The sequence below is a fragment of the Cnephaeus nilssonii genome (genome assembly GCF_951640355.1).
Source record: "Cnephaeus nilssonii genome assembly, chromosome: 4".
Classification (NCBI taxonomy): domain Eukaryota; kingdom Metazoa; phylum Chordata; class Mammalia; order Chiroptera; family Vespertilionidae; genus Cnephaeus; species Cnephaeus nilssonii.
Window position 1 is genome coordinate 33,405,138 of NC_137075.1, and position 13,006 is coordinate 33,418,143.

General features: G+C 50.1%; 1 protein-coding gene across 3 annotated transcripts; it reads right to left on the minus strand.

Moving 5' to 3' along the window:
- Positions 1-1,259: 1,259 nt before the first annotated feature.
- ABHD4 (abhydrolase domain containing 4, N-acyl phospholipase B) lies at positions 1,260-12,620 on the minus strand. Of its 3 annotated transcripts, none has more exons than XM_079767881.1 (7): positions 12,547-12,620; positions 9,286-9,374; positions 7,696-8,068; positions 7,389-7,543; positions 5,857-5,968; positions 3,507-3,693; positions 1,268-2,825 (listed from the first exon to the last, which is right to left on the minus strand). In XM_079767881.1, exons 1-7 carry the CDS (start codon positions 12,606-12,608, stop codon positions 2,736-2,738), a joined length of 1,068 nt encoding a protein of 355 aa, XP_079624007.1. In that variant the 5' UTR covers positions 12,609-12,620; the 3' UTR covers positions 1,268-2,735. The 3 variants fall into 3 exon arrangements, with proteins under 3 accessions (XP_079624006.1, XP_079624007.1, XP_079624008.1); XM_079767882.1 differs by having other exon boundaries at positions 12,436-12,567; XM_079767880.1 differs by lacking the exon at positions 12,547-12,620 and having other exon boundaries at positions 1,260-2,825; positions 9,286-10,424.
- Between the last annotated feature and the right edge of the window lie 386 nt (positions 12,621-13,006).

Here is a 13,006-nt window from a genome sequence, read left to right on the forward strand (position 1 = left end):
AACTGATCGATGTTTTTCTCCAATTGATGTTTCTCTCTCTCTCTCTCTCTCTCTCTCTCTCTCTCTCTCTCTCTCTCTCCCTCCCTCCCTCCCTCTCCTTTTTTCCTCTCTCTCAAAAACCAATAAAAACATATTAAAATAAATAAGTAAATACAGGGTCGGGCAAAAGTAATTTACAATGGTTTGTATGGAAAATAACACAGTCTGGCCAGAGTGGCTTAGTTGGTTGGCGTGTCCTCCTGGACACCGAAAGTTTTCTGGTTCTAATCCTGGTAAGGGCACATGCCTGGGTTGGGGTCGGGGCAAATATGAAAGGCAACTAATCAATGTCTCTCCCTCCCTCCTTCCCTCTCTTTAAGCATATTTTCGAGTGAGAATTTAAAAATATAATAATAAATTAAAAAATAATAATACAATAATTAATAAGAATATAAGAATAAACTCTGTTTTGTGTACTCACAGCTGAAAACCTACTTTTGCCCCACCCTGTACCTGCCCTCTTCTTCATATGGCTGCGTTGGCAATCAGCAATTTCCAGTCACTGAGAAGACATGGGGTCTTGGGATGGATCAGAGCTTTATCATTATACCCAGAGTTCCATTCACACATTTGTTCATTCATTCATCACGATATATGTGGCATTATGTGCCACTTCGAGCTGTGGATTTCTGGGTCTAGCTGGAGTCAGCCAGCACACAGCAGGAACTGTTGGTAATGATTTGAATACCTGGCATATCTCACTTATCTCGGCTCAGTCAAAACCAACATTTATTAAACACAAACTAGGTGCCAGATGTGCCCTTGTTCTTATGATCTATGGAGGAAAGACTTACATGAAATAAGTGGCTACACATTTATGAGTTTTACAAAAGGGGCAGTAGTGTGTGCCATGGAGACACCGAAGAGGGGGTCCAAGTCCAAGTCCCTGTAGAAAGGCGGGGGGTCAGAGACAGGCTTCCCTGCATAAGGACTATTTGAGGGGATGACTAAGAGTTAGGAAAACAGGTTATATATAGGACAGTCCAGGTGTAGGTCAATGTGGAGTGAACTTCAGAAGATGGCTATTTACTGAGCAGCAGGGAGTACCCAGTTCTGCCCAATTCTCCTCCTGAGTTGGGGTTTGGCCCTTCCGCACTCCCCAACCATCCTCTGAAGGGGTTGGCTGAGGTGGCCCCTGCCAATCTGCGTCTAGAGGGCCAATGCTGGGCTAAATGGAGAGGGAAAGGTGTGTAAGTGGGAAGCCCTCAGGGCCCCTTCTCTGACTCAGGCACCACACGGGCTGCTGTGAATTCAGCACCACTCCCAGCACTCCTGTCGACCAAACATCATCACCACCAGCAGTTTTTACTCATTTCTTTATTAATGTAGAAAAAGAGCCCAAGGCAGCTGGACCAGTAGTACAAAGCACGGCGAGTTAATACTATTCTGGTGAAAGGGTTGGCTTTACAAAAGAGAAGGAGCAGGTAGGAGCTGCCCTGGTTCTGGGGCCAGGCCCAGCCTACTGTCCAGAACCTCATAGGAGCACCTGGAACCAGCCCCTGGGAGAGGATGACAGGTGGGTTGAGTGGGATGAACTGGAGACCATGGAGGACAGATGGCAGGGGTAGAGGGCCAGGCAGTGAGAATCATCCTGTGGCTGATGAGGACAGGAAACTGCTGGCATGAGACTCCCCACTGGACCATGGGTAGGGGCTCCAGGTGGCCTCAGCTCTGGGAATAGGAAGAAAAATCTTGCCGGGGGCAAGGGAATCCAGACCTGGCCCTGGGTTGAAGGGCCTTTCCCTTCTCTCTCCACCAGGGGCCACCTCTGCTCTGTACCACAGGTGGGGCTTCAGGGCCCAAGGCACAGAGGGAGGCCCAGAGGCCTCCCTGTTGGGAGGAAGAGTGGGCAGGGAAGGAAGCACTTGAGGGTTCCTGGCTTAGGCAGCCAGGGCTGAGACGCAGGGCAGGACGACAGCACCCTGTGCAATGGGGCTGGAATGTGGGGCAGGGATGGGCTTACCCTTGGCCCGTTACCCCATGGCAATGGTGCCTGCCTCGAACCTTTGCAAATGGAGTCTGCACCATCACCAGGTGTCAGCAGACCTGGGTTCTAGCCTGAGCTTTTCTGGAGCAGAGCTGTTTCACCATGGGCCAGCCATGTCCTGCCCTGGCCTGCTCCTCATCCGCTAATGAGGGCTTTGGCTATGACCTCTTGGGTCATGGGAGAGACTCTGAAGAACAAGGGACTCTCCAGAACCTGCCCTCGGTAGCTAAGTGGGAACTGGTCCCAAACATACCTTGGACACTGGCATGGGAGGGGGCAAGGAGGAGGATGTTCTTTTGTGGAACCTACCCCCAGAAACGTTCCGGAGCTAGGAAAGACTGTGGGAGCCTCTGCTTTGTCCAGGGGTAGAGAGGCTGCCCCCCTTTGGCAGGGAGGGGACGTGGTTCAGTACAGGCCCTTCACAACCACTATCTGGGTAACACTTGGCATGGAGAGAATGGGGTGGCACTAAGTGACCCTTTATGTTCTTCCCCGGGGGTGGGGAGCTCAAGGCCTCGTTGTGGCTTCTGCCTCCAGCCCTTGGCTTGGGGTCAGGAGTACTCTTCACTGTGTTCTTGCCTTGGGAACAGCCCAAGACTCTGACTGGCTGGCACATGTTAGTTGGTGAGGAAAGGACAGAGGGTGAGTAAGCAGCCAGGGAGGTGAGAGCGACTCTCTGGCTTTCTCCGCTTCCTCTAGTGAGAGCAGCTCAATCAACCGAGTCACAGATCTCTTCCACCACAGCATTGAAGATGTGTGGCTGGTCTGCATAGACATGGTGCGAAGCACCCTCGATTTCCTGTGAAGAGAGGAACCGCCGGGGTGGGACAGCCTTTTATTCCAGGCACTGGAAAGCTGTCAGACCATTTCTTTTCCTTTGGACCTGCTTGCCTCTCACCCATGAGCACTTGTCAGAAACAATGGCCCACTTTTCTCCCTGGATCCTGGCGCTTTCCTGTAGGAGCCAAGGACTCTCAATATCCCATTTTCCTTCTCCCAGGACCATTCACTGTATCTTGCCTTCCATGCTAGTCCCACCACCGATCTGCTCATTTTACCCACAGGCCCAGTGAACCAGGGCCCAATAGGCAGCCAGACTAATTAAGCACACTCATTAGCAAATGAGGGTTGAGGGGGGAAGAAAAAAAGGGAAGGCAGGAGTGTGGTAGGAAGGCTTCATGTCAGCCTCTACTATTCACTCTACTGTTCGATGTCTGTGCCTGGCGACTGGACAAGGACAGAAGTGAGAGGCCTCCTAATTATGAAATGACAAAAAGCCAAACCTTTCAAGTCCACTGTCTCATCTCAATCGGTTCATCAATTGGCCCTTCCACACTCCCCAACCATCTTTTCCCTGCTGACTCTTCCATCACCCTCTCTACCCTGCGTTGCTCATCCTTGCTGAGAGTCAACCAACATGTGCTGGCATTCAATGCACAGCTTTCCCACCTCAATTCTGCTCCTTGGGTGGCCAACGTACCATGTCTCGGACATAGGAATCCGGCCGCTGCAGCTTCACCTTTTTCCCTGTGCTGGTGTCTATCCAGGTGTTGGACCCATAGATCATGGTGATGGGCACATCTTTTCGAATCAAGTGAATTCGTTCTATCATGGGGCGCCGGGCCCAGCCGAAGGACTCCATCATGGCTTTGAAGGCCGTCTCACCACTAAGAAGCAAAACAGGGCGAGGAATTAGAATAAACACCACAGCATAAAATGTCAAATTGTTGGTCTCTTCAGAGGCTGAGGCATGTTGGTATTCCTCTCAAACCCTGGGTTTGAGACTCATTAAATATGGGTAAGATTAGGAGAAAGGACTTAATCTCTAGAGGCCTCTTAACACAAAACAGAGTTAGAGGGATACACTTGTGAAAACCCCTAGGACACCGAGTATTGTCCAAGATTGCAATGGGTTAATAGTTATTCAAAAAATATTTATGTGTCATGCCCTAACCTGAGTGAGGGGACATATGAACAAGACACATTTCAGCTCACACTTTAGGCATTAAATAACGAATTATATGATTCATTAACTACATTATTTCCCAAGAATTATGAAAGGGTAGTGGAGTGCTATGAGAACACAGACTAAGGACTTAGCCGGCTGGGGGTGGAGGGAGAAGGTCAGGAGTTCATTTGAGGTGGAGTCTCAAGAGCGAGTACTATGGTAGCACAAAGGGTTTCCTGAGGAAACTGTGAATAAAACATCAGTCTTGTGAAGACCTGGGGGAGCAGCAGTTTGTGTTGTGTGAGAAGCGACGACTGCCAATCAAATCTGCTTTGCTCCCTGGTCATTCCATCAGGTAGAGCTAATTGAGGCCGTATCATGACGGGTCTGCATGCATTATGCAGAACTAGTTCTCAGGCTGGGGAACATTCTGAGGAAAGGGCTAGGATTGGGCGTGAGGGGCCTCAAGTGGGTCTGAGACTGGCACCGAGCCCAGTGGGGGCTGAAAGACGGGGTAGAGAGCAGAAAGCAGGGGGCTACCTGATTTGACTGTTGAGCTGAGTTTCTATACTGCTGCCTAAGCAGCGCCCTTCAATTAGCGGAGCTCATGAGGAATGTTGAATGGACAGTTCCCACGCTGCCTGAAAGCTGTCTGGGCTTGAGGCTAATGCTCAGACAGTACTGATGGAATGCAAATCCCCTCCTTCTTCACAGCTTTGGCTCACAACAGTGGCCTGGACAGGCCTGGAATGAGGCGGGGCAGTGCTGCTGCTCCCAGTGAACTTGGCTCCCCTGAGGTGCCTCCCAGCAGCTCAGGGTGCGGCCACTGCAGAGGAGGTGCCACCAAAACAGCCTCCTGGTCTCAGCCAGGCACACAGCATGGCCTGAGGGGAAGATCGCCTCCTGGACTCTGCCCTGGCTCTCAGCTGCAAGACTGCGGGTCGCAGGCTTATGGGGCCTGCTGTGTGAGCAGTCATAGACATGAACCTCTCAAGATTCTGGGGACACCCAGAAATGTCCAAAAGATTTGGAAAGAATTCCTGTCCGAACAATACTTCAAGGTGCACATAATTAAATTTTAAAATAGGTACTTTCTCAATCAGCGATTCTATTTGTAGGAATGTACTCTAGAGACACAGTCACGTGTGTGCAGAGGGAGACAGGCAAGGAGGTTCTCTGAAGTTGTCACGTGATATGTCAGACTGGCAGTAACAAGGAAATTTGGGAATTACAAGTCTGGGACAGGCAAAGACTTCTTTCTTTCTTTTTGCTTTTATCAAAATACCGTATTCATATCATCTTTTAGTAAAAAAAAAAAAAAGTCTTTTCAAATGTTTTCCAGACTCTTGCCTGTCAGGATAACCGCCTATCTCTACAGAAGAGTAAGGGTCACCTGGAGAGACAGTGGCGATTTTAATTAATGTTATCTTCTCCATCCCTTTGTGCCTACCCCTGGGGAAGTCTCTGGAAATGATCAAGCCTGCTCATGCTTCTGTTCTCCTCAGTCAGCGATTTTCAACCCATGTGCTGCAAGAATTTTTAAAACATGCACTACCTGACTTCAGGGGCACTGACCTCTTTTCCCTTAGAGTGTCAAATTTAAAAAATGACAGCAGCCAACACAACAATAGTCATCCAGTATGCATGAATCAAAATTATACCTATTTTTTTTGTCAGACCGGCAAAAAATATCCTTTTTGGTGTGCCGCAGAATTTTAGTAATTAGTTTATGTGCGCCATGAGAGGGAGGTTGGAAAATCGCTGCCCACACTGAATGAAAACTTTGTGGAAGAAGCAGCACAGCACAGAGCGATCCGGGGACAGTTCTGCAGTTTCCGTGTTATCTTGCCCACCTGGCGCTGGCGCTGGGCGCTGCTCTCACCTGGGGTTTTGTGCGTTGCAGTGGTAGATATACTCTGATATAGTATCATCTTCAAAGAAGTCTGCAAACTTGCGCTTGAAGTCTGGTCGGAATCGCTGCACCAAGCCAGGCCCTGGGAGGGGATAGGAGAGCATGGAGGGGCCAGTTTGGGTGGTGGGGGAAAGACTCCTGCCTGTGCATGCTTGAACAACTTTCACCCACATCCTTTCTCCTATTCCTGGGACCCTTACAGCCTTTTCATCTTGAGGTAGTGAGTGAAACTAGACCATCTCCCAAGAGGCCGGTCATATTCAGGCCTGTAACATAATATGAGTCAAGAGGCCAACTTAACCCTGGCATTTCAGACTCGGGGCAGTTTTAGAGCAATCTGTTCTCTTCACCTTCTTTATATAGTTCATAAACAAGCAGGAGGGCACCCACAACAGATGGTCAAAACTGGGGCCTACTGGTCAACACCTGGCCTCTCTCTTCTGGTCTTCTCTCTGCATGTAAGAAGCAAGGGGTCAGAGGGCGACACAGCCAGGGTCCCCTGAGCCCTGGCCTCCTTCATGGCTGTCAGCCAACTGCCACAACCACATGAGCTCTGATGCCCATGCATGAGCCCAGCCAGATGCAAGTCTAAAAACGGGAGAGTGGGGAGAGCTGAGCTACTCCTAAACTCCTACCTTCTCCTCAAATGCTCATATTTCTCTTTTATCCAGAGCCATTCTGTTTCTCATGAAGGGCCTAGAGAGATAACTCTTATTTAGCCATTTGCAATGAACTCACAATAATTGGCTATTGAACATTACCATGTATACATAAGCCATTAGTGTAAGACAGAGGATCACCAACCCTTCCCATAAAGGGCATGTGCTTTTCACTTCATCAGAGTAAAAAAGCTCCCCAGAAAGTTAGGGTGCTGGCAGTCTGAGGTCAGAAGCCTGGGGCCTGTTGATTTCACTTCCTCTGGCCGGCTCCCTCGGAACGCCTTCCCTCCCTTCAGCCACAGAGTTTGCTGACAGCTACTAAATGGTGAAGGTGTGGTGTCTGACTGGAGCAGGGCATGGTTTCGAGGGGCTTGCCTGACACTGTGGGTTGTGTTGGAGGCTCTGGTTCTGACATCTCCCTGCTGCAGGTGCTGGGTGAGCTGCAGAGGTGGGAGCCAGTGGTGGTTACCACGCTGAATCGCCAACAGGTTGCCATAAACTCACAGGTGTAGCATAAGAATTCAGCGGAGGAAGAGTCCCCTCATCGTCCCTTTCTTTCTCTCTCTCTCTCTCTGGGGGTCTAACCAAGGCACAGAGTAGTAGTTCTGCTCCATCTGTCCCTTGCATAGGAAAGCTTTTTCCATGCAAATGAAAGAAAAAAAGAACCTTCTGAAACTGCAGACAGAGAAATCTGGTCCAGATTAATAGCTTAAAATAACAATGCTAGGTCCATTCCCACTTTTCAAGAACAAGCGAGGATGATAGGAGTCCAGAGCAATGGGGCTTCTAGAATGGGATAGCCTTGGTTTGAGGAGATAGTTTCTGTATCTGTAGGTTACTCACCCCAGGGCCCAGCTATTCGAAGAACAGCCAGTGGGTTGGAACGCCCTAGGACAGAGGCCACAGCCTTGAACCAGGTTGGGGGTGCACGGATCTCACTGGGGTCAGTCGGTCGGAGGGGAAAGCCCCATGGGTCCACCAGGATGAGGTGTTTAACTCTACAGGAGGACAAAGGAAAAGCTGTATTTGCTTGGGGATACCATAGCCCTTAAATCACCCAGGAAAAAGAGAACTATTGAAGATTAATACCAGAAGGTTCCCAGTGAGGCAAGGAGTTGGATAAATGACCCAGAGGGTAGGTCCTTCTTACCTTTCAGGGTACTTGATCGAGTAAGAAGTGGCCAGGAATCCTCCCAAACTGTGTCCCAGGAGGATCATGCTGGGGATCCCCATGGTCTCCCGCCACGTCTCTATTGAGATCACAAACTCATTCTCGGCCCCTTCCGGGTCCCTCGGGAATGTTGGCCTGGAGCTTCTCCCGAAGCCAAGCAGATCAAAAGTGTGCAGTGTGCGGCGGGCACTCAGTGAATCCATGTTGAGGATCCAGAGGCCCACGCCACCCCCAAAGCCATGCACCATCACCAAAGGGGTGCGATCCCTGAGCTCGGGGCTCACGGTCACCGTCCAGATCTTGTTCTGGTTTGGGAGCGACACATACCGGGCCAGGAACTTGTTCTGGAGACCTGGGGAGAGGAGATTCAGAGCGAGCAATACGTCTCTTTTCTGGCAGCATCATCATTTTGCCTGGATGGTCACTCTTCAGCTCTGTCCCTCCATTCCCAAACCTACCTGACCTCCCTCACCTCTTTCCCTTTACAACCCTCTCACCATACACCCCAAGAGTTAAACTCTGAGTGCAATTTGTAGGCCATCTACTCTATAGGTAATAAGAGTGGCCATCTTATTCCTTGAGGCTGTTTGCCTGGCTCCCTTTGGGCACAGGGTGGCAGTGACTCCACCAACCTACAGAGCTCCTGCATCCATCGCTCGTGTACGTGTGTGCTTGGGGCTTGACAGATGGACAGAAGTGTCCTCACTGAGGGTATCTGGGAGGAGGGCTTTTAACTGGAGTTGGGACAGGTGGAGGGTGTGACGGGTGTGAAGTGAGCCATTGGCTTATTCCACTTAGAGACAGACCAAGGTGGGCCGTGCTTGCTCTGCTGGTGTGAAGGCAATTACATGCCAGAGCTGCCTGGGGAAAGTCACTTGGATCCTGAACAAAAGCTTGAAAGCTGTGGCTATTCTTCAGTTGTACTTACTCAGGCCCATAAGAGGCGAGCCGTGGCTGGGGAAGTAGAACAGGGCAGGTAAGATATGAGAAAAACAGGGCGATGTGGCCCAAGGGCCTTGTTTGAGCCAGTGGCTGCTGATGCCCATGGGATGCCCTGCCCCAATATAACACTGCCCAGGAGCTGGTCTGTGGGAATCTCTAACTCCTGTCTCAAACCAGAGAAGTGGTGGGGAAATAGTAATATTAGAGCATATAGGACTTGTTTGCTGGTCCTTGGGTTGCAAGGTGGTAAATCTAAGAAGTGCTTGTGTGTTTGGAAGAACAGACAGGGAGAAAGAAAGAAGAGAGGAGTAGGAGAAGGAAGACAAGGAGAGAATATGCATATTTGTGTGTGTTGTGTGCTCATAGTTGGTGTAGGGTTAGCGGTGAAGTTGTGGGATGTGGCAGGAACTACATGATGGACAGGGAGGGCGACATTGAGGAACCATTATCATAGAAGTCAGTGTCCTCTGTACAAATCTCTTCCCTTAGATCACTGACAACCTTTCCTCCCACCCCCAAACATTTTTTATCAGGAGTCAGTGGGCTCAGTGTACCAGGCTCTGGGAAGATCCCGAATCCTCCTCAGGCCTCCTGAGGGAGGTGGCACAGGCTGTCCCTGCTACTTACACTGGAGGATCTTGGCTTCCACATTCTTCAATTGAGACATCGAAGTGGGGCGCCAAGCCGGCAGCCAGCTACTCAGCCAGCCTTGAGGCCTGGGACAAAGAGACACAGAGGTGCTCATTGGCAACATTGGAAAGGAAACATTGATGCCCTGAGCCTTGCTGACAGATACAAAAGAGTTATCAGGGTACAGGGTGTTTTCCAGGCTCAGGAGACCTCCCACTATGGCAGTCAGCAATTCCCTCACGGCCTGATAGACTGTTACTCTTCTCTGGCAAATGGCTATTAACAACATGCTCTTTGTTTCAAAGATCCTCAGAATATCATGTGCACAGCACTTTACAGTTTACAAAGCACTTTCACATGTATCTCGTTTGAGCTTCACAAACCCTTTTGCCACTGGTTTTCAGGTTTCAGGAGATCGTAAGGGGGACAAAACCACTTTTAACTACTGCCTCAGTTATCTTTTGCTCTCCCCAGGACTGAATGTTCCTTTAGAATAGGACGAGTTCCCATGCCACCTGCCCTCCTGGCAGGGCACTGCAGTTTGTGTGTGCCCTCTTTCAAGCCCCTGGAAGTATAGAGCACTGTCAGTGCCCAGCTGGGCTCTCAGGAAATCCTTAAGCAACGAGATGGGATAGGCAGCAAGCAAGAGGTGGGAGACCTGGGGTCAAGTCCTGCTGTGAATCCCTGACTGGACACAGGTTGCCTCTGGCCTTGTTTTCCAGATTATAAAATGAGTAAAACCCTCACATAGTTCTTATCTCCCATAGCAGGCAATAAAACAGATAAGATAAGCTATTCTGCTTTCTCCTTCATATCCACAGGACTTTAAGTCTTGCAGAGTAGAAGATGAAAGCACCAGTTTTGGAATAAAAAAAAACCCCACCTTGGATCTGAGTCACCGTATTATCATTTTCGAGCAGAATGGCTTTGGCCTGATGAACAGCCTGTCTTTGAGCGTTTAGATATGTAAGGGAACGTATAAGGTGCCTGGCACAAATTAGATGCTCAATGAATGAGTTTTTATTATTCCCTTTCCATCGCATATGGTATATTTCTCTTTTCTGGGTGAAGAGGATTATAGGATGGACACACCAGCTGTAGGAAAGGCCTGTGAACATTAGTATAGTCACACAGAGCATTCTGTGGGAGAACGAGAGGATTCACTGCCAACTCCTCCTCCCTTCCCCCCCCCCCCCCCCCCAGCACACCCTGGGCATCCTGGTACATCAGTCGAAGCACAGAGCTTTAGATAAGGATGGCCCTTAGAAATCATCTAGCCCAGTCTCTTTATTTTACAGATGACCAAACTGATGCCCAAAGAGGTCAGACAGCTAGTGAGAAAAAGAAGCAGAACTAGAAAACACAGATTCAAATTACTTCTTCTCTGGAAGTTCCAGCTTTGGCTTTTCAATGCGATACATGAATATTTAACAGTATAGGACATAATTTTCACATTGGTTTCTGTTTTCTGAAAGGAGGTGTGATCTAAAGCCAGAAGGCCAGAAGGCCAGAATTCTAATCCTGGCACTGCCACTTACCAGCAATATGACTTCCACTTTCTGTGTCAAACTTTCCTCACCTTTAAAAGGGCAGTAGTAATAGTATCTACCTCACAGATAAAGATTAAACGAGTTAATGCACTTAAAATACATAAAGCCTAGCACAAGATAAATTCCCCATAAACATTTCCCCCAGCGAAATCGTAAGCTGTTTTGCAAGTAGCAAGTCTCAATGATTGTTTGAGGTTTGAAAGAAATACTGAGGTTGCAGCTGAGAGTGGTACATCAATGACATTATAGCCAGATGAGAGTTGTCAGTTTCATCAATCAAATCCTATGGAGACTCATATCCCTTTTAATTTTCCACTGAAATTCCTTGTAAGCTTGAAGCATCTGGATCCCACATTGCAGCACTCAGGAGAAAAGTTGTTCCATGGAACAGCACTATGGGCTGCTCAGCAGATATTCAGGGGAGTTTTACTTTGCCTCTCTTCTTCACCAAAAATGTTGCAGGTAAAGCACTGGAAATATTGTCTGGCCACTGAATCTGATTAATACAATTGGGGAGGTGAGGGGTAGGGATAGGGGGGTTCAGGCAAAGAGAAGAGAAGCCACTTAGCCATGAACTTAGGCTGGCCAGGGTGGTCTCTTCCCTCTAGAGCATTTTTATCCCGACGGAGGTAAGGCAGAAAGGGGTTCTGTGTGGGGTCTGTGATCTTGGGCAAGTCTTCTAACGTCTATGGGCACTGACTTCATCTGTAAAAAAGAGCCGAACCACCTGCATCTCAACCAGCTCTAATATTGCTTCCCTAAGTCACCGTAGCTGTTGTACAGTTCTTGGAAAGGTTATCTTAGAGAGCAACTCTCCTGGGCAGCTTCTTCAAGCACAGGAAGCTACGATTGCCATAAAGTTAATTCCTCTTGCAAACTGCCAGTGATGCTGGTCTGCAAAGGGGGACCGCGGGACCCACAAAAGGCCCCGAGCTAGTGAAACCGAAGCTTGGCTGGGAGCTGAGTCATTCTTCTGGAAGCAACTTTGCCTGGCTCCTAGGGACTGCAAATGGCTAACCACACCAGCTACAGGTGGCGCCCCAAACCCAATGCCCTTGAGGCAGTGGTAACAAGTCCCAAGAGCTCTAATTTTGAGACCACAGCAAAAAAAGATAGTTATGAAGATTAAGAACATTATCCACTAGGATCGCAAGTTGCAAAGTGTCTCGGCGGGTGAGAACTAAAGAAGGCTGGCAAGCCCATTCATTATTCCAAGTAGACCCATTCCAGCGCCGTGGAGGCCTTTCTCCTCTCCCCCTGCCCTCTCCGTGCCCTGAGAAAGGAGGCTCTTTCCACCCCCGACTTCCAAACCAGGGCCAATCCAGACAGGCCGACCTGGCTGCTACCCCCCCGCTCCGCAACCGCATCCCACAAGCATGCTTCGGTGGATCTCAGACATCCCCACGGGATCTAACCCCCGAGTGCAGCGGGCGGAGGAGAACGAGGAGCGACCGCGGAGACCAGCGTGGGAAGTTGGAATCACGGAGCTGCATGCAAGGCTAACTTATTTCCCGTCGCTCCCCCGGCTCTGCCGCCGCCTCTGCCGGGCAAAAGCAAAGCAAGCAAAGCCAGCCCCCAGCCCTCCCGTGAGGCCGACCTGAGACAGGAAAGGCGGGAAGATGTCTAAAAGTGTTCCTCAGCCACAGACAGTCCCGGGATCAGGGGCTAGAGAGAGACAGAGAACGAGAAAGGGACAGGGTTAACTCACTGCTGCTCCAGATCATCAGCCATAGTAAACAAGCCCTGCCGGGTCGAGCCGAGCCAGCCCATCCCTCTGCCTGACGCCAGCACCAGCTGACCTAGCAAAGGGTCGGATAACAAAGTGGGGCGGGGCCAGCGCGGGACGGGGAGGCGGGGCCCCCGGTACACGGACTCAGGCCTTGAACCTCGGCGGGTGGCGGGGACCCGGCGCGGGTGCAGGCGGGGTGGTCTCCCGGTCCCGCAGAATAGGACCGTAATTCTGGGCACACATTTGGGCGACGGTGAGGGAGGTGAGTCGTACCGAAACCACCCAGTCCCTTGCGGGAGCTCACCAGCCCTCCATGCTCTCCTGATCAGAAAGTGACAGGACTACCCTGAAGGCGCTCACACTGTTTGGGCTTCCCTATTATATAGCTCCCTGTCCTCGGAAGTCCTCCCCTGCTGTCCTTTCTAATCAGATGCTTATG

Coding starts and splice junctions, on each gene's coding strand:
- ABHD4 (XM_079767880.1), bottom strand. CDS start 9,577: ATGTTGTTAATAGCCATTTGCCAGAGAAGAGTAACAGTCTATCAGGCC. Junction 7,544..7,695: donor TCGATCAAGTACCCTGAAAG/GTAAGAAGGACC, acceptor GTCCTCCTGTAG/AGTTAAACACCTCATCCTGG. Junction 3,694..5,856: donor TGCAACGCACAAAACCCCAG/GTGAGAGCAGCG, acceptor TTTGCTTCTTAG/TGGTGAGACGGCCTTCAAAG.